The 23,532-nt window shown below is 41.2% G+C and overlaps 1 protein-coding gene across 2 annotated transcripts in view; it reads right to left on the bottom strand.

Annotated features, from left to right (window-relative positions):
* The window catches only part of fer1l6.S (fer-1-like family member 6 S homeolog), an 87,991-nt gene that overhangs the window by 35,567 nt on the left and 28,892 nt on the right, over window positions 1-23,532 (bottom strand). For both annotated transcript variants that reach the window (XM_041568004.1, XM_041568005.1), the window contains exons 9-25: window positions 21,987-22,173; window positions 21,367-21,559; window positions 20,733-21,082; window positions 17,986-18,094; window positions 17,037-17,220; window positions 15,284-15,404; window positions 13,891-13,991; window positions 13,229-13,319; window positions 12,003-12,116; window positions 10,127-10,279; window positions 9,212-9,395; window positions 6,137-6,261; window positions 5,614-5,748; window positions 4,280-4,429; window positions 3,817-3,927; window positions 2,180-2,341; window positions 372-561 (exon numbers count right to left, since the gene is read on the bottom strand). In XM_041568004.1, the coding sequence (XP_041423938.1) occupies window positions 372-561; window positions 2,180-2,341; window positions 3,817-3,927; window positions 4,280-4,429; window positions 5,614-5,748; window positions 6,137-6,261; window positions 9,212-9,395; window positions 10,127-10,279; window positions 12,003-12,116; window positions 13,229-13,319; window positions 13,891-13,991; window positions 15,284-15,404; window positions 17,037-17,220; window positions 17,986-18,094; window positions 20,733-21,082; window positions 21,367-21,559; window positions 21,987-22,173 (2,660 nt within the window). The remainder of the gene's footprint in view (window positions 1-371; window positions 562-2,179; window positions 2,342-3,816; window positions 3,928-4,279; window positions 4,430-5,613; window positions 5,749-6,136; window positions 6,262-9,211; window positions 9,396-10,126; window positions 10,280-12,002; window positions 12,117-13,228; window positions 13,320-13,890; window positions 13,992-15,283; window positions 15,405-17,036; window positions 17,221-17,985; window positions 18,095-20,732; window positions 21,083-21,366; window positions 21,560-21,986; window positions 22,174-23,532) is intronic.

Genomic DNA, 23,532 nt, shown 5'->3' with positions numbered 1-23,532 from the left:
ACCTATGGTGTAAAAAAGAAAGAAAATGATAAAGAAAGCTAATGGGACATGTCCTTGAGTTACACCCCACTGGGAGATGCTCTGGTTCTCTAGCAGGCCAATTGGACCCTGGACAAGGTCAACGTTAATCAGGGTGTCTCTAGACTCTAGACTTGGTCCTTGGGTCTTGGGTAGAAATAGGTTCCTATGTAAGTTTTTTGGTTAAATATAATACCTTTCTTTTCACATTGTATCACCACTGAAAAAATATGACAGGCCTAGAATGTTCCCCTATTTTATCAATCAATCCTAGTCTTTCCCAGAGGGGCAGAAAGCGCCATTATTACCCACCAAGCTGAAAAAGTGGTGACAATATTGATACTTTTACTAACCACTTTCAACAGGTGGGCTCTGCACTACAGGTCCGGCTATTGCACTTGTCTGGTCCTGCTGAGGTTTGTACAAGAACTGCTTCAGGCAATTGATCATGTGCGTTCCGACAAGAGTGCTGCGCCCAAAAGCTCGCCAGTCAACTACGCAAATACTCAGAGGAGGATGCAAGACTTCATTTTCAGGCAGTTCCTGGCGAAAAACACACACATAGCAAATAAATATGTCTCATCATGCAAGTAACCAAGCGGTTCTTTTTTGGAGGAATAAGAATTTGAGAGAGGACAAAGGGTCGTCAGCTGCTTCTTGTTTCATCTGCATTGTGCTCTATGGAGATGCCAAATGGCTGTAGCTGTTGTAAGAAGGGGCAATTCTCCAATCAGTGAAGTTCCCACCTGCCTCACCCACCTCCAAAACTGATCATAAAATAATAGTAACAGCAGTTGAACTCTAATACAGGTATCTGTTATTCGGAATTCCTTTATCCAAAAAGCTTCAAATTAAAGGGGACCCGCCACCCAAAAAAAATTATTCCAAATCCTGTTTTATCACTTTAGTCAAGCAAAATGAACTTTAATTACACTATATAAATTATTTGAATCTTGTTTCCATCAGTCTGGCAATTCATAATTATATTAAGCAGGCAGCAGCCATTTTGTGGACACTGTTATTAAGACAAGACTTGTATCATCTCAGAATCTTGTTTGTGCACCAGAATGGGGGACCTGATGTCCATCCCCATGTCCTGGCTACACAATTAAATGGTGAAGAGAACGGGGGAATGTGGGGAGAGCAGTGACACCTAGGAAGTGCTGAATGGAAAGTGAAAGTAATTGCCTGTCCCGCCCCTATGCCTAAGGCATAGAGGGGCAAGCAATATTTGATTAACAGTTGAGATTTTTAAATGAGTTTATAACAACTATGAATGCTTTGAATAAATTTGGATTTCATGTTTAATATGAAAAGGACTTATATTATACAGCTTTTTATGTCTAGGTGACAGTTCCCCTTTAAGGAAAGGCTATCCATTTTTAAAAAAAATGATTTCCTTTTTTTCTCTGTAATAATAAAACAGTAACTTGTACTTGATCCCAACTTAGATATAATTAATCGTATATAATTAATGTATATATACAGTACATACAGGTATGGAACCTGTTATTCAGAATGCTCAGAACCTGGGGGTGTTTCCGGATAATGGATCTTTCTGTAATTTGGATCTTCATACCTTAAGTCTACTTATAAGCATTAAATAAACTCAATAGGCTGGGTTTGCCTCCAATAAGGATTAATTATATCCAGGCCTGGATTTGTGGAAAGGCCACCAAGGCCCGTGCCTAGGGCGGCAGGATTTTAGGGAGTGGCACGCTGCCCAACCACACCCACATTGGTCCAGAAATACTGGGGATACACACGAGATACAATCATTTTTTAAATTTCCTGTGCGCCAATCCCAATTGCTCCAGTCCCGATGATGAAAATTAGTGCGAACAAAAGGGAGGGGGCGGCGGCGACGAACGACAGCAGGCCTACTAAAAAAAATAATTTAAACATTCATTTAACCCAACAGGATTATTTTGCCCCTAATAAGGATTAATTATATATATATTTATATATAATTATGAGTAAAAGGTACTATTTTATCATTGCAGAGAAAAAAGGAAATCACTTTTAAAGATTTTAATTATTCATTTGAAATGGAGTCTATGACAGATGGCTTTCCTGTAATTCGGAGCTTTCTTGATCATGGGTTTCCAAATAACGGATCCCATACATGTATATTAAATATTCAAATAAAAGTAACACTCACCACTTCAAACCAATCTCCAATCACATTGAAGTTGGGGTTGCTTTTGTAGCTCTGTATAACGCAGGATTTCACGCCCTTCCCGGCACATTCTATCAGCACCTGAGGCCGATCCACAGAGAGAAGCTGGACTTTCTTTAGCTCCCGCACTCCCCAGAAGAGAACCTGGGGGAAGGCAAAAACATCATAAAAACTGGATACATAGCACTTACTCCTCACCATTTTATAATGAAACCTTTTTCAATGAGGTGCATGCCAGTACAGATATTGGCTAGGTTTGTTACAGGTTAGATATATAAGGCACTTTACAATTAAATACAAGAGTAGGAGCATGGCCTAACAATACACAACTTGGGATCTGATGGTCTACATGAACTCCTTAACTCCCCGGATTTGTGGAAAGGCCACCTAGGCCCGGGCCTAGGGGGGCATGATTTTATGGGGTGCCATGCTGTCCAACCACACCCATATTGGTTCAAAAACACTGGGGATGCACTGGAGATACAATCATTTTTTAAATTTCCCATGCACCAATCCCCATTGCTCTGGTCCAGATGATGAAAATTTGCGCTAATAAAGGGAAGTGGACAGGAGCGATGAATGGCAGTGGGCCTAGGGGCACCAACTATGTAAATCCGGCCCTGACTTTATCATGTACAATTTAATTCCTAACCCAACCAGTGTATTTTTTTTTTAGTTGTAATATTGGTGTGTAGGCACTATCTAAGGTCATTTTGCCAGGGCCGGAACTAGGGGTAGGCAGAGTAGGCACGTGCCGGCACATACCTCCTCTGTCGCCTACCCCAAGTCCGGTTCCCTTCTCTGCCTGACTCTGCATTTTTTCTCGTTTTTTGCGATTCTGCGCATGCGCGTGAATTGATGGGCACTAATGCGTGCACGCGAGCGCAAATTCACGCATACGCACGCTAAACAGGCGCCGTGACTGCCGGGCCTGCCTAGGGCGCCTGCCCAGTGTGGCCCAGCACTGCATTTTGTCTGGTCATGTGCAGGGCCGCAACTAGGGCTAGGCAAAAGAGGCACCTGCCCCTTCGTTGCCCTCCCCCTCTGTTATGGCGCATGCCCACTTCCGCAGGTGGGAAGGGGCGATTTCACTCTAACTTGCAGTACAGCAGTAAAGAGTGAAGTTTATCAGAGCACAAGTCACATGACTGGGGGCAGCTGGGAAACTGACAATATGTTTAGCCCCATGTCAGATTTTAAAATTAAATATAAAAAAATCTGTTTGCTCTTTTGAGAAATGGATTTCAGCACTATTAACTGATGCGTTTTGGAAAAAAAACATGTTTGCCGTGACAGAATTCCTTTAATCATAGCTTATAGCATTAACGGCCAGGCTTCTCATAGTCTGTACAGAGAGATACCATATTACTATTTCATCACAAGCATTCCCCTGTACTAAGCACAATTCAGCAGGAACAGCCCCCTATGTTTGCCCTCACTCTGTAGCTAGAGATAACATAATATTATGTCAGTGACATAGGTACCCCGTGTACTGAGTGCACACACATTTTAGTGCAAAATGACACTTACATAACCTAAAAGAGGGTAGTAGGCAAATGAAAATGTGTCACCATATTCTTGTACAATACAGTTTGCAAATATATTGATGTATAACTTACCTCCACTCTGTATTTACTCAGCACCGGGCGGATATTTGCTGGGACTGGATAGAGCTGAGCTGCATCGGGAGTTTCAATTGGTGGAAGACTCTGAACTCCTGAGTCAGGGACCTGAAAGGAGAAATACATTAAGGGTTTGTACTTTATAGCCCTGTTTTATCCACCCCTCTGGTTTTGAAATACAACAGGAAGAATTTTTATTCCCTTTATGCAGGTGCGGGATGCTACAAGTCAAGGCAACTGTCAGCTATCTAATTTGGAGTGTCATGTCAGACCTGTTTCTATGGCAGTAATATCCTAAAAGCCATTCAGATTAGAGTTTGGCAGTAAATGCTGGTTTATTATTTTGGATTTCTGTGAAAACATGAAATCTTGGCTGAACATGTAAAGATAGGCAACCCTCAACAATACGGGGTGGTCGACAGACAATACATACATTTTTAGAAGGGGGCATAGTACTTGCCTGTAGCAACTCAAAGGCTGCCAGAAGTTCCCCTCCTGAGAGATTGCCACAGAACAAAGGATGATAAGTCAGTTTGGCTGGAGAGTAGGTCTGGTTTGCCAAGATCATTGTTGGGGAGGCCACAGTAGAACCAATGTACTCAGATTTGCTCTGCATGAAAGGAGAAAGATCAATAGCAGAAATTATTGTGAGATACAGATATGGATTCCTCTATGAGCAATGCTCGTGACCTAGGTTTTTCTACATAAGGGATGTATGTATAATGGGGGGTATTTGCAGTGATTTCTAGTTATACATAAATACTGTGTATACATAATCAAAATCAACAAAAATCAATATACTATTACTATACACAACCTATACACAATAGATTTGTTATGGAACACTCTTGGGGACACTTCAGGGGGGAAATATTTCTACATCTGTTACTGTTTCTTTGTTGAGTGGATTCCAAACCCCAGTACAATAATAGCCAATACCCTCTGTGCAACTTACCTCTGCTTAGCTGTGGATCTACTCCTGATCACATTATTACCATTTCCCCAGCTTGTACAGTGTTTCTCTGGTGCATCCTGATCTCAGGCTCTGAACCCCTTGCCCCCATGAGGCCGGTTTTGGCAAAATACATTGACTTAATCTCTACCTAATATTCACAGCAGTAGGGTCAGAGATCTTCCTCCGTCTCTCTTTTGGCCTCTACTCTTTAAACTTTTTTAAAAATATGTTTTAATTTTTAGATTTCATTTGCAGGCTCTCTGTCCAATTCCAGACTAAACGGAATGTTCCTCAAGCCTTCAGACAGTAATTCCCCTGCTCGACTATAGATTTCAGACTTCTTCTGACTTCTCCATACTTCTACTCCATATTCCACCTGATCCATTTCAGTTTAGGTCCTCTTTTATAATGTCTCAACTGCCTCTTTTCCTATGAAACACTGACTTTGGTTTCCATTTTCAGTATACAGGTACAAGAATTCTCTTAGAGACAAATCCCCAATTGGAAGACTTTTCATAGATATTTATTCTTTTACATTGTAAATATTGTGCCTGATAAGAGTTGATAATTTATAGGAGAACTAAAGCTCAGGGCCTCATCAGACCGATATCAGTAATGGGCCATTCCTTTAAAGTTGTCCACAGCAAATATTAATTCTTGTTAGTCTTTGCTTTAAATGCCAGTGGCACTGCACATTGGGGTAAACCTTGTGCAGGTACAAAAGCCTAAAATGTAAGGTTTGTAGCCTAGTTTCTGTTGATCTTTAGTTCTTCTTTAAACCTAAACACCAGCTATATACAGTAAGACTACTGAGATAAAAGCGCCACATGTCCTCTTACCAGTGCATCATCATCATAAACCTCAATAACAATATTTGGGGGGTCCTCAGCTATGTCTTTTAGTTCTCCATGGATGACAATGTTGTTAAACAGCAGCATCTGGTTCCATGTTGGAGAAAGTGTCTGTGAAATAATCTACAAAAGAATTGCAAGAAAAGAGGGAAGATATTTGCAGTTCAGTAAGTATTTTTCCCATTCCAACTAAACTTTGCCCAGGTTGCACAAAGCTTCGTTTCTACAGAGATAGGGGAATCAGTTGTTCCAGATCCAAAAAAGTGCAGAAGAACACTCTATGACAAATCACTTAGAGGCTGCCAACTGACTCAGAGTGTGAAGAGCAGTGAGCAGGTCAGATGAAATTTAATGAGAACCTTGGTATTGGTCATATGACCTGCAAATTCAGGGGGAGTCTGTAAGTAGTAGGTATATATTTAGAAGATTATGTCAACTTACCAAGGAGTACCCACTATAGTTGTGTTCATAAGCTTTACTGGTTAAATAAATACTTTTTATCTGTTTTTACCTTTGTCGTTTGGCAGTGGGAGACAAATGTCACCTTGGCAAATGGATCAGAAAGCCCAGAAGTGTCAGCAGCAATCAGTCCTCTTGCCTGGTACATGTGGGCTCGTAGCTGGAACATGTGTTGTGCTGTAAGGACATAGTGGGATCTTATATACTTACTAGACATTAAGCCCGTTAAATTAACGGGCGCTAGAACATATGTAGTCAAACATTTATAAAAACAGAATTGTTCTAGTCTAAAAAAAATTCGCCAGAGACGGTCCGTGGGGCACATGCACAGTAGCGCAATCCCACGGACACAGGGACTGGACGCAGAGACACTTCAACTTTATTATATAGGATAGGATAGGATTATATAGGATATAGGGGGTACAGGAGAGAATATTAACAATTTCCATGAGAACGGGCTGCTGTACCCAGGGAAATGACGCCAGAGCCAAAGCAGGAAATGAGTGACAGCTGCGGAGCTTCCGGGAAAGTCCAAACAGTCAGAGGGAGAGCCAGGCGGCACCATGGCTGTCTCAGAAGCTCAACTCAAGAAAATGCTCGGAAAGGTAAATTCTAATTTCTTCTGTTACCGACTGCGCCTCTAAAATACATTCAGTAGCCTGTCCTTTGCCCACTTATACCCCCTACTCCCCTCACTAACCCCGGGACCCTGTTACTACGTTACTACAGCGACTCTCCCCAAACACCTTCTCCTTATCCCACTGGTGTATTAGTCTTTCCCCTGCGCCTCTATCAGCTGCCCCGCCCCCTCCTCAACCTTCTGTTTCCTTCATATCCCCCTGTGTCTCCCCAAAACTCCTTATACCTTTACCCCCTCTTGTACTGTGTTCTCTTCTTCTGACCCCTGTTACACCCCAGTTCTCTTCACCCGTTACTGTGTCCCCCAATCCCCCGGTCCGTGGGGCACATGTGCAGTAGCGCAATCCCACGGACACAGGGACTGGACGCAGAGACACTTCAACTTTATTATATAGGAGGATTGATGGTTAGAGAATTCAAGAAAGTAACAATAAACACATTTTGTGAGCCTTAGCTGTACCCTTGAACCGTTTGCTGGATCCATGCCTTAAGTTGGCAAGAAACAAGAAACTGAGACCATCATATTTGGGGGTTGTGCTGGCTGGAAAACAGTAAGTTTTCACAATGAAAGTAAAGTATTACACAATGAAATACAGTAGCACAAAACTGCTACTGTATTATCTCAGTGTTAATCTTTACCCATATGATTGTGTCTGAACCTTGCAGCTGATTTCCTCTTAATTTCTATGTTTTTTGAGTAAGCCTTCTGGAACCTGCATTTCATGCCATAGTAATTAGTCCCTATGGACAGTGTGAACTTTCTAGTAAGTGTGGAGCAGAAGGCCACGTAACTAAGGCTTTGCCTGGGGGCACCTATTGGCACTGAAGTTATTTCACCTTCTACTCAGCTTTCTATGTGATCATTTCCATTTGACCTTATTGCAGAACATGACTTCTTCTGGGAGACCTGGGAAACAGTGTATTACAATTTGTGCCCTTTGCTTTTGCCCTTATGAAGTCAGCAAAGGACTGGGACTAAACTCTGGTTCTTGAGACTTCTGTGAGAGACGTCCACTGCAAGATAAGTGCTTCTATGTAGGTGTGATTCTTTGGAGATATAAGTTTGAAAGAATAAGCACAGGAAACCACTTTATTTTATGTTTCTATATTATGGTTGCTAGGTTCTGGAGCCAAACCCCAAAATATTTGTTTTGTTTTCATGTCTTCAAGTAGGAGGTAAGGCTAATCACAACTGGTACCATGCCAAAGAACATTCATCAGCTGCAATGTTGCAAATTATCCCTATTTATGAGACCTTCTCTGGGTGTTGTGTAAAATACTTGCAGTATATAGATAAAGCATCATGATAATTGTCTTTAATATAAATGCAAGTTAAACACTAATTGGCAGTGTGTTGGGAGTTTCTTTAACTAAAAGGGATATGGGTTTTTTTGTGGATAACAAGTTGACTAATTCCAGGCAGTGTCATTCTGTGGCTACTAAAGCAAATAAAGTTCTGTCTTGCATAAAAAAGGGCATTAACTCAAGGGATGAAAACATAATTCTGTCTCTTTATAGGTCCCTGGTGAGGCCTCATCTGGAGTATGGGGGCAGTTTTGGACTCCAGTCCTTAAGAGGGATATAAATGAGCTGGAGAGAGTGCAGAGACTAAGTGCAACTAAACTGGTTAGAGGGAGGGAAGAGTTAAATTATGAGGGGAGACTGTCAAGTTTGGGATTGTTTTCTCTGGATAAAAGGCGCTTGCGAGGGGACATGATTACACTTTACATGATTTAACAAAATTTCATTTGAAGCAGAGTAGGGGGTTCTTCACAGTCAGGACAGTGAGGTTGTGGAATGCACTGCCGGGTGATGTTGTAATCAGGGCCGGATTTACATAGTGGGCGCCCCTAGGCCCACTGCCGTTTGTCGCCCCTGTCCCCACCCCTTTATTCGTGCAAATTTTCATAATCTGGACTGGAGCAATGGGGATTGGCGCACGGGAAATTAAAAAAATTATTGTATCTCCAGCGCATCCCCTGTGTTTTAAACAATTGTGGGTGTGGTTGGGCAGCATGCCGCCCCCCTAAAATCCTGCCGCCCTAGGCCCGGGCCTAGGTGGCCTTTCCACGAATCCAGGCCTGGTTGTAATGCTGATTCTGTTAATGCCTTTAAGAATGGCTTGGATGATTTCTTGGAAAAGCAGAAAATAAAAGGCTATTGTGATACTAAACTCTATAGTTAGTATAGTTATGGGTATATATAATTTATGTGAGTGTATGGAGAGGTCAGTGTGTTGATGTATGGGTGCTGGGTTACATTTGAAGGGGTTGAACTTGAAGAACTTTGGTCTTTTTTCAACCTGATCTAACTATGTAACTATAGATTATCCATATGTACATTCAGTTTTCAGATGGCAGAGAAGAGCCCTAAGTCTTGCCCATTTCATGGCTCTTGACAGGACTGCGATAAACTAAGAAGGCTGAGAAGAGGGAGGGCTTCCCTGGAAATTTTACAATTGTTATCCAAACAATGACAATGCACTTACTTTTGTAGACCAAGTTCCCAGGTGGTGGCGAGCCATGATGCCCTGAGGAAGCTGTGGGTGTTTCCACTTCATAGCCACTGGGTAGATTCTCAAAGATGGAATGGGAATATTTGCTGGAGCCCAACCACAAGTACACATCTACTTTGGCTTGTACGTTCCAGCCAGGGGGGCGCTTTCCCGGAAGCTGCAATTATCAAGGTGTAACCTCTGAGTAATGTAAAGGGATCCCTGCCCAAAAACTAGGGGATTTTTTTAACATAGTAAAATAGCTAAAGATTATTGACTGGTGCAGCTCCTCGCCCTTTGGGAACCAATAGGAAAATAGATATGCAAAAAATTCCTCCCTTTACCCTCTGCACTTCTGCAATTCACTTTATTTTTTTAAACCATTTTTGGAGAAAAATAGGCTTTAACGGCTGCAGTTTAGGGAACTCTATGCCAGATTCCTCTGGATTCAGAAGTCTCCTACATAGGGTGTCCTTCCCTTGACAACTGTCACATCACTGTATTGGCATGTGTAGATCCCAGAGAGTGATTTAGCAGCTGCTGTTGTCAAAAAGCACTTTTTGTGATGTCATCAAAAAAGTGTGCTGGGATGCTATTATGTGCCCCAGTGCACCAATGTCCTGGTTTTCTGAAACTACAATGTCTACCATCCCCCCATCAGACTGTATAATATGTATTTTTTACTAGTTGGTTGGTTTAATCACAAATGAAACTTAGAAAAGAAGCCTTCATTTATTTGTACTGTTGGCCAGACCTGTGGCTTGGACAGTTCCTGACATAAAGAAATGGACAGATAATGATTCTATAAATGACAGTAGAGGTTAAAAGCAATGCACACAAGCATCTCATTGATGAGAGCCCAGCAGAGACAGACGAGGCCCAGAGGATTCCCCAGTGTGTTGTACTCACTTTGAAGAAAAGGGTTTTAATTTTCCCACAGTGATGACCCCTCTCTTCAGCCACAGGGGAGTAGAGAATATCTCGTGCTGGGATACGGGCGTATGCAACTCGCTTGTTGTTACTCAGAAGCCAAATAAATACATCAGGCACTGTGTGCTGTGGCTGCAAAATAAAATGTATGTATGTACAGTGAAATTTTCTTTACTGCCTATGTACTCTGTGATCCTAGTACCCATGTCTCTTTGTCTACTTACTTTATGGTACCCATCTGGCTTTTTATATCCTCTGGTACCCATGAGTTTCTCTCTGCTTCCTGCCTGGTACCAATGTGGTTGTCCCTACTTCCTTTCTGCTACTGCCTATGTGTGCTGTGTTCCTAGTACCCATGTCACTGGGTCTCCTTCCTTTTTGGTACCCATTTGGCTCTTTATTTCCTCTCCTACCTGTGTATTTCTCTCTGCTTCCTGTCTGGTACCCATGTGGATGTGTCTACATCCTGTCTGGTACCCTCCGGCTCTTTATTTCCTTTCTGGTACCCATTTGTCTGTGTCTGCTTCCTGTCTGGTACCCATGTGGTTGTCCCTACTTCCTTTCTGGTACCCATCTGGCACATTATTTCCTTTCTGGTACCCATTTGTCTGTCTCTGCTTCCTGTCTGGTACCCATGTGGTTGTCCCTACTTTCTTTCTGGTACCCATCTGGCACATTATTTCCTTTCTGGTACCCATTTGTCTGTCTCTGCTTCCTGTCTGGTACCCATGTGGCTGTGTCTACTTCTTTTCTGGTAGTCATTCAGCTACAGTATCTCAAGTTCTGTCTTGGTACTCATGGGGGTTTCCTATTTGCTTTCTGGCACCCATCTGGCTCTTTTATTTCCATTCTGGTACCCATGTGTCTGTTTCTACTTTCTTTCTAGTATCCACGTGACTGTCTCTTCCTGGTACCATATGGTTATTTCTACTTCCATTCTGGTTCCCATGTTCTGTCTGGTACCCATCTGGCTGTTTATTTCTTTTCTGGTACCCATTTGTCTGTCTCTGCTTCCTGTCTGTTATCCATGGGGATGTGTCTACTTCCTTTCTGGTAGTCATTCAGCTATCTCAAGTTCATTCTTGGTACCCATGGGGCTTTCCTATTTGCTTTCTGGTACCAATCTGGCTCCATATTTCCTTTCTGGTATCAATGTGTCTGTTATTGCTTTCCCATATGGCACCCATGTGACTGTTTCTACTTTCTTTCTAGTACCCATATGGTTATTGCTACTTCCATTCTGGATTCCACGTGGTTGTCTCTGCTTTCATTCTGGTTTCCATGTGGCTGCTTCTGGTATTCCTGCAGCTATCTCTAATTCTTTTTTAGTACTGATCTGTCTGGTTTCCATCTGAAACTCTCTACTCTCTTTCTGCTATCCATGTGGTTATATCTATTTCATATGTGCCATTAAAACACCAGGCCAGTGTTGTTTTGGAGCAGGAATCTACACTCATGGCTGGTACAAAAATCTTGAACACGTGATATGAAACATGATCTGTGACAGATTCCCAGGAATTCATTTGGCACAAAATTACCCGTTTTCTTAATTTTAAAAATTAAATTTTACCAGCCAAGCTTTATTATTTCTGCCTTTATCAGAGTAAAAGACTAAAAAAATACTACAGAGAGCAGTTATTAAATGAAAATGAGTCTTTCATACAGTCTTTTATTTTGTTGGCTAAAGATAAATCCCTGCAAATTCCATTTACAGTGATTAAAGATTTAAATGCAGGGGAGGGATGTGCAAATCCTGTCCCTCATGCCTGAATATTATCATTATTATTATTATATTATTACCCCTGCTATAATAAAATATTTGATGAAATAAAGCTGCTGTGCCATTGAAACCTACCTCGTCCACCAGAAATTTAATGTTATCTATCAAGCTCTGCATTTCTCGTGTCATATCGCTTAATGACATCTTCTTTTTCTGTACAATTGCCTTGACGTTCGCTGACATCGCCTCCTGGGAACGGTACAAATGGGTTAGAGAGGACATAAAGGGAAATCTACAATATATCAAGAAATATCTTTATATCCCCCCTGGCTCGGTTTGGAAGTGTATACTCATTATACACAGCTACACGTGCTACACAATGAGAGGGCGTGGCAGTCGCCTTGGCACTGGCTTTATTGAGATTAATTACATGGCAAATGAAGTACAGATGGAGCAAACCTTGTATAGAAATGTGCCTTAGATGGCTATGGCTGTTACTCAGAATTTCAATTGAGATCAGTGCTGTGTCACCCAGTGTAGTCAAATCAGTTTGCCCCATCTGTGTATAAATAACCCAACTGGAACAGAGGGGAGATACATATTTATTTCCTATTTATAAGAAATAATTAGCAAATTAGTCTTTAGGAGACCTACAAGCAGGGCAACATCACAAGGCTTCTTGTGGCAGAGGCTGATGGGTGTTTGGTCAGGTGACTGCAACCCAACCCAACCCCACCAACCTGCATCAGGTATTGGACCCAATAGCAAACTCATAAAGCAAACCAAGCTCAGGCCTCATAACACGAAATTCATGTCACTATGAACCAGAAGTGACATTACTCCAGGAATCAGATCAAGCAGATATAGAAGATTGTCCATTTTATAAAATGTATTTATAGAGGGCCACATCTTACCCAAGTACCCAGACAAGTTGCTCACAGACCACCAGTATGGTCAGGGAATCTGGACTTTTCAGCCTGAAACCTGGCAATTTTGTGGGTATTTTTCAGGTACCCAACCCTAGAACAGGACTCTATCTTGTGAGGCCTTAGAGATCAGTAATTGTATTTAGATGGTATAATTGTGTATATTAAGACAAGAAGGGGTCTCCAATGCTTTATATCATTGTAGCCTCCAAATATACATAAAAGCAGAGGAGCTCCAGCTTGAATGCTTGATGTTTATTCTCCAAAATGACAGCTGAGGCTGATGAAATTTTGATTTAATTGTTGAGCTTGTCTCCTCCCATCTGCTGAGCCTTGTCCCAAAAATATATTTTATTGCTTTGTGTATTGATGTGAGAATCACTTTGGGCCCAGAAAAAAACCCCATTCTCTTTTCTGTCCTGGAATCAGACTTACCAGCTCCTGCCTACACAGTGTAGCTCTCTTCTTATCCAACACTGTAGTATTGGCCATTTTGCTTCTCTTTTCAACTGCAGAGATAAATGTCCTGCAAATATAAAACAGCACAGGAATGTATATAGGGGTCAATGAGCATACGCAGATTTTCATTAAGGCTTGGAAAGGCTAAGCCTCCCCAAACCTACTAAATATTCATTTATGGTGAACTTCTTCAAGTTCCTACACCTAGATTTGGAAATGCCTGGGATTTCCCTTAACTCAAAGATAAGTGTTCCACCAACTGTCTTTTCTACCACTGACTGTACATTGCAGTGTTGGCATCATGCAACCTGGAAATCCTTATTACTCCTATTTTCATACATATATAAGCTTTTGGGTGGAAGGTAATGGGAATATGATTTTCATTAGCATATAAGGTGCTATTCAGCTCACCTATTGTATGAATGTGGGAGAACCATTATGTGCCTCCAAGGCTTTTGGATAAGGGCACAATAATAAATCAGTGAGGTTCTATAGAACCAGGTTTGAAAGTTGACTGTTAAAATATTCAAGCTTGTGTTTGTCTTAGATGAAGATAAATCTTTGCGTTTGTTGTCCTATGGGCCATACCATTTGGCAAAGATCAATAATATAATCATGTGATAAATATATATTTATACCTGCTCTGGTTAATAAATTCTGTTAGAACATCAAGCATTTTCTCCTCGGGGGCTAAATCTGAGATCTTGACAAGTTCTTTTACTTGTTCCAAACCATCCTCCTGAAATATAGGAACATGGATCATTAGCCTGAACAATAAACTTCTTAAAGGAACAGTGACACCAAAAAGTGAAACTGGTGTGTTTGTTTCAGAAATTCTACTATAGTTTATATAAACAAGCTGCTGTGTAGCGAAGAGGGCAGCCATTCAAGCTGGAAAAAAAGGAGAAACAGCACAGGATACACAGTAGATAACAGATAAGTTCTGAAGAGCTTGAATGGCTGCCCCCATGGCTACACAGCAGCTTGTTTATATAAACTATAGTAGTACTTATCTGTTATCTACTGTGTATCCTGTGGTTGAATGGCTGCCCCATGGCTACACAGCAGTTTGTTGATATAAACTATACTAGTACTTATCTGTTATCTACTGTGTATCCTGTGCTTGAATGGCTGCCCCCATGGCTACACAGCAGCTTGTTTATATAAACTATAGTAGTACTTATCTGTTATCTACTGTGTATCCTGTGGTTGAATGGCTGCCCCATGGCTACACAGCAGTTTGTTGATATAAACTATACTAGTACTTATCTGTTATCTACTGTGTATCCTGTGCTTGAATGGCTGCCCCCATGGCTACACAGCAGCTTGTTTATATAAACTATAGTAGTACTTATCTGTTATCTACTGTGTATCCTGTGCTTGAATAGCTGCCCCCATGGCTACCCAGCAGCTTGTTTATATAAACTATAGTAGTACTTATCTGTTATCTACTGTGTATCCTGTGCTTGCCTATGCAGGTTAAAATTTTGAGATAAACAAAAACCTTAAGAGCTCCTGTTGTGGAATATAGAATGTATTTTATTTATTAAAATTATGAATTGCATTGATTTTTTTGCATGTTAATCTTGTTCAGCAAATTAGTCCAACAGCGCCACCTGCTGGTCAGTTTCCCACCAGTCTGACCACCAAGTAGTCAAGGAAGTTGTCAGGAGAAAGAAAGAGGCTGCTCTGATGTTCTTCTCCTTAGGAAAGGTGAGAAAGGTTTCTAATTTTATTACTAAGCAGAAGAACATCAGAGCAGTCTCTTTCTTTCTCCTGACAACTTCCTTGACTACTTGGTGGTCAGACTGGTGGGAAACTGACCAGCAGGTGGCGCTGTTGTAACAAAATTCATTCATATTAACAGCACATGTATCCCTTAATATCTTGGAATAAAAAGAAAATAAATAATGAATGTACATTGCAACATTTCTTAGAATAGCCCCCTCATCAATTTTACATTCACTTATTTTAAAGGTTTACTTATTCTATAAAGAAACGTGCTAAATGTGCCGAACGTGCCAAACTCACCAAGTGGTCGGCCATTTTCTGCAGTATGTTGGAAGAATACAGCCGGAAGGTTTGGTCTCCCCATGAGCTCTTTACATAGATACAAGGCTTTTTCTCATAGAAAGACAAGTAATGATAGTTCCTTTAAGAAAAAAGAAACAGATATAAGCGATACAATATTGGCTAACAACAGATTTACATGTGAGACTATGGGGCAAATTCACTAAATGGTGAATTTTTGCCTGGTAGGCTTCGCTACACTTCACCAGGTGCAAACTCGTTACCACTACGCTAATTCACTAAAATGCGAAGTTGTGTCTCTGTGGCCGAACCCTGGCAAAGTTTCACAAGCATAAATTCGCCAGTGTAAGAATTTCATAGCATTCTGCCTAGAAAACTTTGTTAGTAATCTTATGCTTAGATCAATTTGAATAGGACGGGTGAATATAGGTCATATATACGTCTTTATTAGAGATGTTGGTGCAAATGATTGAAGTGGCCACTTATTATTACACATGTCCAAGAAGTAAAATAAAGACAAAAAAGATCCTCTTATGCCCTAGACATGAGCCCACCCTAAAAAAATGTTGTGGCATGCCCCTAAAATGGTTGAAAAACATGTTATAACACAATACCACTTTAAAATATGATAAAACACCAGCGTTTTTGATCATTTTTATAACTGTTTGGCCTATAGGATATGTTGTCACTGACATAAAATTGGGGAGGATGGCAAAAGGGGTAACGTTATGGAAAATCCGCGATCGGAGTAACGATTGTTCGCCTGACGAAAGGGCCCGAAACTTCATTAGCTAGTAGGGATGCACCGAATCCACTTTTTTGGATTCGGCCGAACCCCCGAATCCTTTGCGAAAGATTTGGCCGAATACCGAACCGCACCCGAACCCTAATTTGCATATGCAAAATAGGGGTGGGAAGTGGAAAACATTATTTACTTCCTTAATTTCTGACAAAAAGACACTCAATTTCCCTCCCCACCCCTAATTTGCATATGCAAATTAGGATTCGGATTCGGTGGGCCAGGCAGAAGGATTCGGCCGAATCCAAATCCTACTGAAAAAGGCCAAATCCTGTATTCGGTGCATCCCTATTAGCTAGTGCATTGTCCTCTACGCCTGTTAGTAAATTGGCGATCTCCCTGTGGATTGGGCCACTTCGCCCTTTAGTAAATCTGCCTCCATGAGTACTTTCACTAAAAAATTAGTGGTGAGCACAACTTTCCCTTGTTTGTTATAGTTTATACAGGAGCAGTGACCAGCTCCATGTTGTAGCTCCCACCCTTCCCAACTATAGTCAGGTGATCCCACTGGCGTCTAATAAAAGGGCAGCCAAGTTTGGGAGTTTTACTTTGAAAGCAGCAAGTTAAGTTGCAGGTAAAACTTAGTCCCTGTGTAAAATGTATAATGAAGCAATAGAATTCTTAATGAATCAGATGAAAATTAAGCGTAGGACTGGCCAGATATGGGATGACTTTGACGTAGTTGGCCAGCTTAAATATATTGTAATATATGGACAAACAATCCCTGTTTTGTTTAAAGGGTAAGGCATTTTTTGGTAGCTTATGGCACAAAATGTCTCAATATCCTAAATATGTTGATAATGGGTTGAGTGCAGAGGACTCTTGTACTTACTAATTTACTGTTACATATTTGTGCAACAGTTGCATTTCGCATGAGAATGAAAATATCATCTTGATGGCACAAGTGCATATAAATGAATATATATATATACAGTATATTCTGCTTTGAGTTACCTGTTCCCTTCTGTGATCAAGGGTTTCTCTGGTGTTGTCACTGATTTAAATGATAACGAGACTTCTGGAGCAGCTTCTCCTTCCTCTTGGTGAAGCAATGGTGCACCTTCTCCATCCTCATGTTCTGGGGATTTCTTTTTTGTTCCAGAATGTGTCACCCCATCCAGAACATTTCCATAATTACCTGTGGATATCATTTTTGTATGTAACTCTAGAGAACTAACACGCTATATGATGCACCATTACAGTCATAGCCTATGACTAAGTGCCTTGTAGCACAAAACGCGTCAGGCTTTTTTATGAACATGTAATACTCAATAAATTTTTTTTTTTTTTACTTTATTAAACCATCAGTGTTGGAGCTTTTGGAATACCTATCCAAATTTTATTGATATGGTTGATCCGCTCCCTCTAGCTGTAGGTTTGGGTGAGTTATACTGTTGCACTTTTGGGATCACCAGTGCTGGATTTCAGCCTTGGGTGCCCCAAGGTCACAGGATCCTAGCACCAGTGCAAACTCGGAGTACAGGCGCATGCATCTCCAGTGCTCCTTAGAATGTAGCATGCCACCCCTATAATATTGCTGTCCAGGCCTTTGTGGCCTCACCACAAATCCAGGCCTGGGAATCAATATCGCACCATTAAAGTCACTATACATCGGGCAGCTTTTGGATTGTACAAGGGACAAATGGATAGATATTGTGCATATCTAGAGATGGCCAAATAGTATTGTGGTGTTTCTTCTGGTCCATCTGGCCACTGAGCCTTCTCAGTTGGACAGACCCAATAGAATCCAATAGGATGATCTGTTAAACACCTTACCCCCACTTCCAGAGGTCCCATAAAGTATAACCAAAATTGGTCAAACTGCCTGACCAAACCTGGGTAGGTATGGTCACCTTTAAAACCTGCTCCATCTATATAGGTACACATGCAGACTAGTTCTTACCTACAGAACACTCAAAGCTTATACCCTTATCTCCAATCTTTCTGTCAATCAATGTTGCTTCAAAAAATGATCCAAAGAGGAGAAAATCTTCAGATTTTTCTTCCTGAAACTGAGAAAACAGTTTCTGTTATTTAGATGTCCATGTTCATTCCAGGCACTTGGGCCACAAAGTAATTTGCTCAGTATGGTACAAGATTAAAAAAATTAGGGAGCAGTGTATTTTTAGCATTCACATTCACACCTGGTTGTCTCCCAGGTACCTTTAAAGGAGCTATATACTATATATATACTATATAAAGTTGAACCATATAAACAGGGTTTGTGATGCAAATGTATTCAAGTGTAGGGATGTAGCGAACGTCGGAAAAAAAGTTCGCGAACATATTCGCGAACTTGCGCAAAAATGCGAGCGGTTCGCGAACGGTTCGCGAACCCCATAGACTTCAATGGGAAGGCGAACTTTAACATCTAGAAAAGACATTTCTGGCCAGAAAAATGATTTTAAAGTTGTTTAAAGGGTGCAACGACCTGGACAGTGGCATGCCAGAGGGGGATCAAGGGCAAAAATGTATCTGAAAAATCTGCCTGTGTGTGCTTGGAAGAGATAGTGTAGGGGGAGAGCTGTTAGTGATTTCAGGGACAGATGATAGTAAGTTTGCTGGCTAGTAATCTGCTTGATACTGCTCTGTATTGGAGGGACAGAAGTCTGCAGGGATTTGAGGGACATTTTAGCTTAGGTAGCTTTGCTGGCTAGTAATCTACTGTTCTCTTTAAACAACTGCCATACGTTGACCTTGTAGGCATTGTTTGCCCAGTTTTTTTGGACGCAGCCACTGAAGCACAGTTGCCAGAAAAAATATGCCATATAAATGCTGAAAATAGTCATTTTTCGCCATATGTTGACCTTGTAGACATTGTTTGCCCAGTTTTTTTGGACGCAGCCACTGAAGCACAGTTGCCAGAAAAAATATGCCATATAAATGCTGAAAATAGTAATTTTTCGCCATACGTTGACCTTGTAGACATTGTTTGCCCAGTTTTTTTGGTTGCAGCCACTGAAGCACAGTTGCCAGAAAAAATATGCCACATAAATGCTGAAAATAGTCATTTTTTGCCATATACGTTGAGTCAACGTATGGCAAAAAATGACTATTTTCAGCATTTATATGGCATATTTTTTCTGGCCTCTGTGCTTCAGTGGCTGCGGCCAAAAAAACTGGGCAAACAATGCCTACAAGGTCAACGTATACACTACTACAGCGGTGGATACGGATTACGTAAAATATATTATGGCTGCTTGAAAAAAGTCACTCCGGTGTTTTTTCTGGAGACGGTAATATTATGGATATTTAGACAGAATGTGAACAAGGTCACACAGCTAGATGGCGGGTTGAAGAAAACAGTGTGCAAATAATGCCTACAGGGCAAATAATGCCTAAAAGGTCAACTTATACACTACTACAGCGGTAGTAAAATAAAAAAAGTAAAATAAAAAAAAAATGAATATTAAAAAAAAAAAATTAAAGTTGGTGCTGCTGAACTACTAGGAGCAGCAGATTAGCACACCAGTCCCACTCCCCAACACTGCTAGACTAATAGCACTGGGCTCTTATAGTAGTAGTAGTAGTAGTAGTAGTAAAACAACAAAAAAATAAATAAAAGCAGTCCTTACAAGGACTACTGTTATTGCAGCAGTCAGCAGATGAGATCAGAAGCAGGACAGCTGCCCACTGCAGCTACATACAGAGCACTGCAGTAGAAGGTAGATTACTAGCCAGCAAAGCTACCTAAGCTTAAATGTCCCTCAAACCCCTGCAGACTTCTGTCCCTCCAATAACAGAGCAGTATCAAAACGATTACTAGCCAGCAAACTTTCAACTGTCCCTGAAATCACTAACAGGCAGCAGCTCTCTCCCTACACTATCTCTTCAGCACACACAGGCAGAGTGAAAAAACGCTGCAGGGCTTCGGTTTTTATAGGGAAGGGGAGTGGTCCAGGGGAGAGCTTCCTGATTGGCTGCCATGTACCTGCTGGTCTGGGGTGAGAGGGCAAAAAAAAGCGCCAACAATGGCGAACCCAAAATGGCGAACGTCGCGCGACGTTCGCGAACTTCCGGCGAGCGCGAACACCCGATGTTCGCGCGAACAAGTTCGCCGGCGAACAGTTCGCGACATCTCTATTCAAGTGTATTTTTATTTTTAAAAAATTTCCTATTTTTTACTGTAAAGTGGTTTGTAAAAAACAAGCCCCTCCCTTCCCCCAGCTGTTGCCTGTGTATCAGGCTTACAGATAAGAAGCAGTTCATTATACATCTGATATATTAATTTCTCCTCCCACAGTTGTTACGAAGAACCAAGATTGTAGAAGTGTTACATTTAAGTATATTTATCTCATCTGGAACAAAGGTGTTTGTGGCGTTTTTAATTACTTGCAATTTGGTTTCCATAGATACATACCCCCATATGTAATAAAAAGCACTAAGTTTGCATTGCAACCAATAAGATGTTTGCTTTTAAACAGGTGACCAGTAAATGCTACCTGCTGATTGGTTGCTATGGGTTACTGCTCCTGGGCAAACCTATTATTATTATTATTATTATTATTATTAACATGTATTTATATAGCGCCAACATATTGCGTAGCACTGTTATTACATAACCCCATAGACCTTTCTATTACCCAGTGGAATACAAGTCATTACAACATGAAAGATAAATGCAGCTATGTATCTCTTAATAAAACTAACCTCTGGGGGCACATCAAAGGGTTCAACTTCCACTTGGATAGAGTTTGTTTTATCGACGGCTGAAGTTGATTTGGCATCTTCTGAATCCTTCTCTCCTTTCTCTTTTCCTGACCCTTTGGAAGACTTGGAATCTTTAAGAGGAAGCTTCAAGTCCTTGATAACCTTAGAAAATTTAGATTCATGTGCCCCTCCGGAAAGAATCTCAACAGCAATTTCTATTAAAATGCGTCCTCTGAATGAGACACCTTCCCCGTGACCTTCATTAAGTTCTTGGTGGTCTTCCATCAAGGTTGTGTTACGGGGGGAACCATAAAGGTTGATCCAAGCAGGCCCAAATGTAGGAAGAAAACCTTATAAGACAAAATAAATATGAATCAACTGGTACATTTAGATCCTTGTGGTTAGTCATGTCTCTGTTTAACTTACTCTAAACTTATTTGGGGACAGGAAGATCAGACAAATGGGGTTGACATGCAATGCTGAAACATTAAAAACTATATGGAATCAGATAGATAGTATAGGTGGATACAGCCTTAAGTTAATAAGAATACTAGCAAATAAAAAATGATTTACTTTTTGGCATACCCAGAAAAACAATCATTGATTATGGAAAGCCCACCGTCAAAGAAATTACCTTTGTCGCCATCTTGCTCATCAGAAATCTTTTTGAGGTCTATGAAATGAGTAGCCAGAGCCACATCGTTCATGCTCCCCTCATCCCAGACCTGGATTTTCACCCTTCGACACAGAGGAGGAAACATTTCCTTGAATACAATCTGCTCATGCCACACTGGGTCTGCACAGTTCTTCTTGGCGGTGGTTCGGCCCTAAATTAAGAGACAGAAAGGTTCTTACATAAAAAGATGTCCGATATTAGCAATTAATCCTGACAATGCACAGGCATGAGAGGCAGGAAAGGGTTCACTAAAGAAGAAATAATTTTAGAGTAAGATGTACAATTAATGGAAGTCGGGGAAGAGAGAACCATTGAACAAGAAGCTAGTGTTTGAGTAGCACCTATGTACAGCTTACTTTACTCATACACAGGTTAACATGATGGAAGCCTGAGACAGGGAAGGCTTTAGGGAAGACGTAATAACCATTTTGAAAGAGGTACACTTCAGTGGAAGTCAAGGAGAGGTCCTAGAATGAGGACTATGAGTAGAACCCAAGGACAGCTTACTTTAGGAGTATATGATTGACTAGGGTAATTAGAAGAGTGGTTAGAGGCTAACTTATGTCAAAATAATTTACCATTTGACCTGCAAACATGACCACCACATAAGGATCCACAAGGTCTTTGCTGTCTCCAATAAAAGCTTTTGTGACATTGGCCATGATGCTGGAGTTCATCTTGGGAAGGCCTTCTGCTCTGTAGATGCGGAGGTAGAACCTGGCCCATGGTCTTTCTGATGGAAACCCTTTAGGAATCAGCAGGTTCCTGCATCAAACAGCAAAATAAGAGAACATGGTCTTTGTTTGTACATAAAGCCTGTTCACCTTCCATCTATCCCAATATCTATGAGACAGCTGAAGAAAGAGGTGCAGCATGGACTAGAAATTAGAGAAGAACCCTGGCACACAGATTGGGTATGATGCTGTGATGATAGGGTTAAGGCCTAAATGGACATCAGAAAAATGAAAAACAATGGAAAATAGTAGTGAGCTGCACAATACAGCGGGTTCTTTTTTTTACAAAGAACACCCCCAAATGTTTGTCCCTTATTAAGTTTGATGGTTGTCAGATCACCAAGAAATATGTATCTGATGCACAATCACCGACATTAGCAGGGAAATGACCTTCCATAAAATTTCCATTTAATAAACATCATCTGCCTTTTAATACGAAACAGGGTTTTGCCTTGAGTGCTAATATGTTGCATCTTCTTTCATTATAATATATATTTTCTTCATGCCATTATAAGTTCCAGAATTATATGGCACCTCTGACCCAATGGAAATAAATAGCAACATAATAATAATTTCCTTTGCAGTGAGGCCAGTTTCTTACAGTTGTGACTATTGATATTATTTATAATAAGCTACACCCCCCCCCCTATATTGTCTAAGGCAGTGATTCCCAACTGTGAAACTGCTCACCCTAGGGGTGTTCAAAGCTTAAGAATTAGGGGAGCCCGACCCAAGAGCAAGTCAGGGTGAGATTTAGGGATAAATGCATAATTCTGCTTTGGATATCTCTAGATGACTGGTGCAGCCATATCTTCATATATTCAGAACTATGTTGTGAGCTAGATTAAATATTGGCTTACAAAGGGCAAAAGGAAGACAATGTGCCAACTCCCACTCATATGTATAAATACAGTATGGGACCTGTTATCCAGAATGCTCGAGACCTGGTTTTTTTTCGGATAACGGATGTTTCCGTAATTTGGATCTTCATACCTTAAGTCTACTAGAAAATCATGTAAACATTAAGGGGCCGATTCACTAACTTCGAGTGAAGGATTCGAAGTAAAAAAACTTCGAATTTCGAAGTGTTTTTTGGACTACTTCGACCATTGAATGGGCTACTTCGACCTTCGACTTTCGAATCGAAGGATTCAAACTAAAAATCGTTCGACTATTCGACCATTCGATAATCGAAGTACTCAGCGCCGGATTTCAATGTGCGGCACCCCTAGGCCGCGCGGTCCGACCAGGCGGCCGCGCGGTCCTAGCGCCCACCTCACCTCCCCTTCCCAGCGCGCCGGCGTTTTTTCGCCGGCGCAGCTGCTGTAATTGAATGGGGACGCACGCGTCCCCATAGTGCGGCTGGGCGGCATGCCGCCCCTATTTTTTT

The sequence above is a fragment of the Xenopus laevis genome, chromosome 6S, assembly GCF_017654675.1.
Source record: "Xenopus laevis strain J_2021 chromosome 6S, Xenopus_laevis_v10.1, whole genome shotgun sequence".
Lineage (NCBI taxonomy): Eukaryota > Metazoa > Chordata > Amphibia > Anura > Pipidae > Xenopus > Xenopus laevis.
Note: the sequence above shows the minus strand (reverse complement) of the source record. Positions and strands in the feature narration are given on the sequence as shown.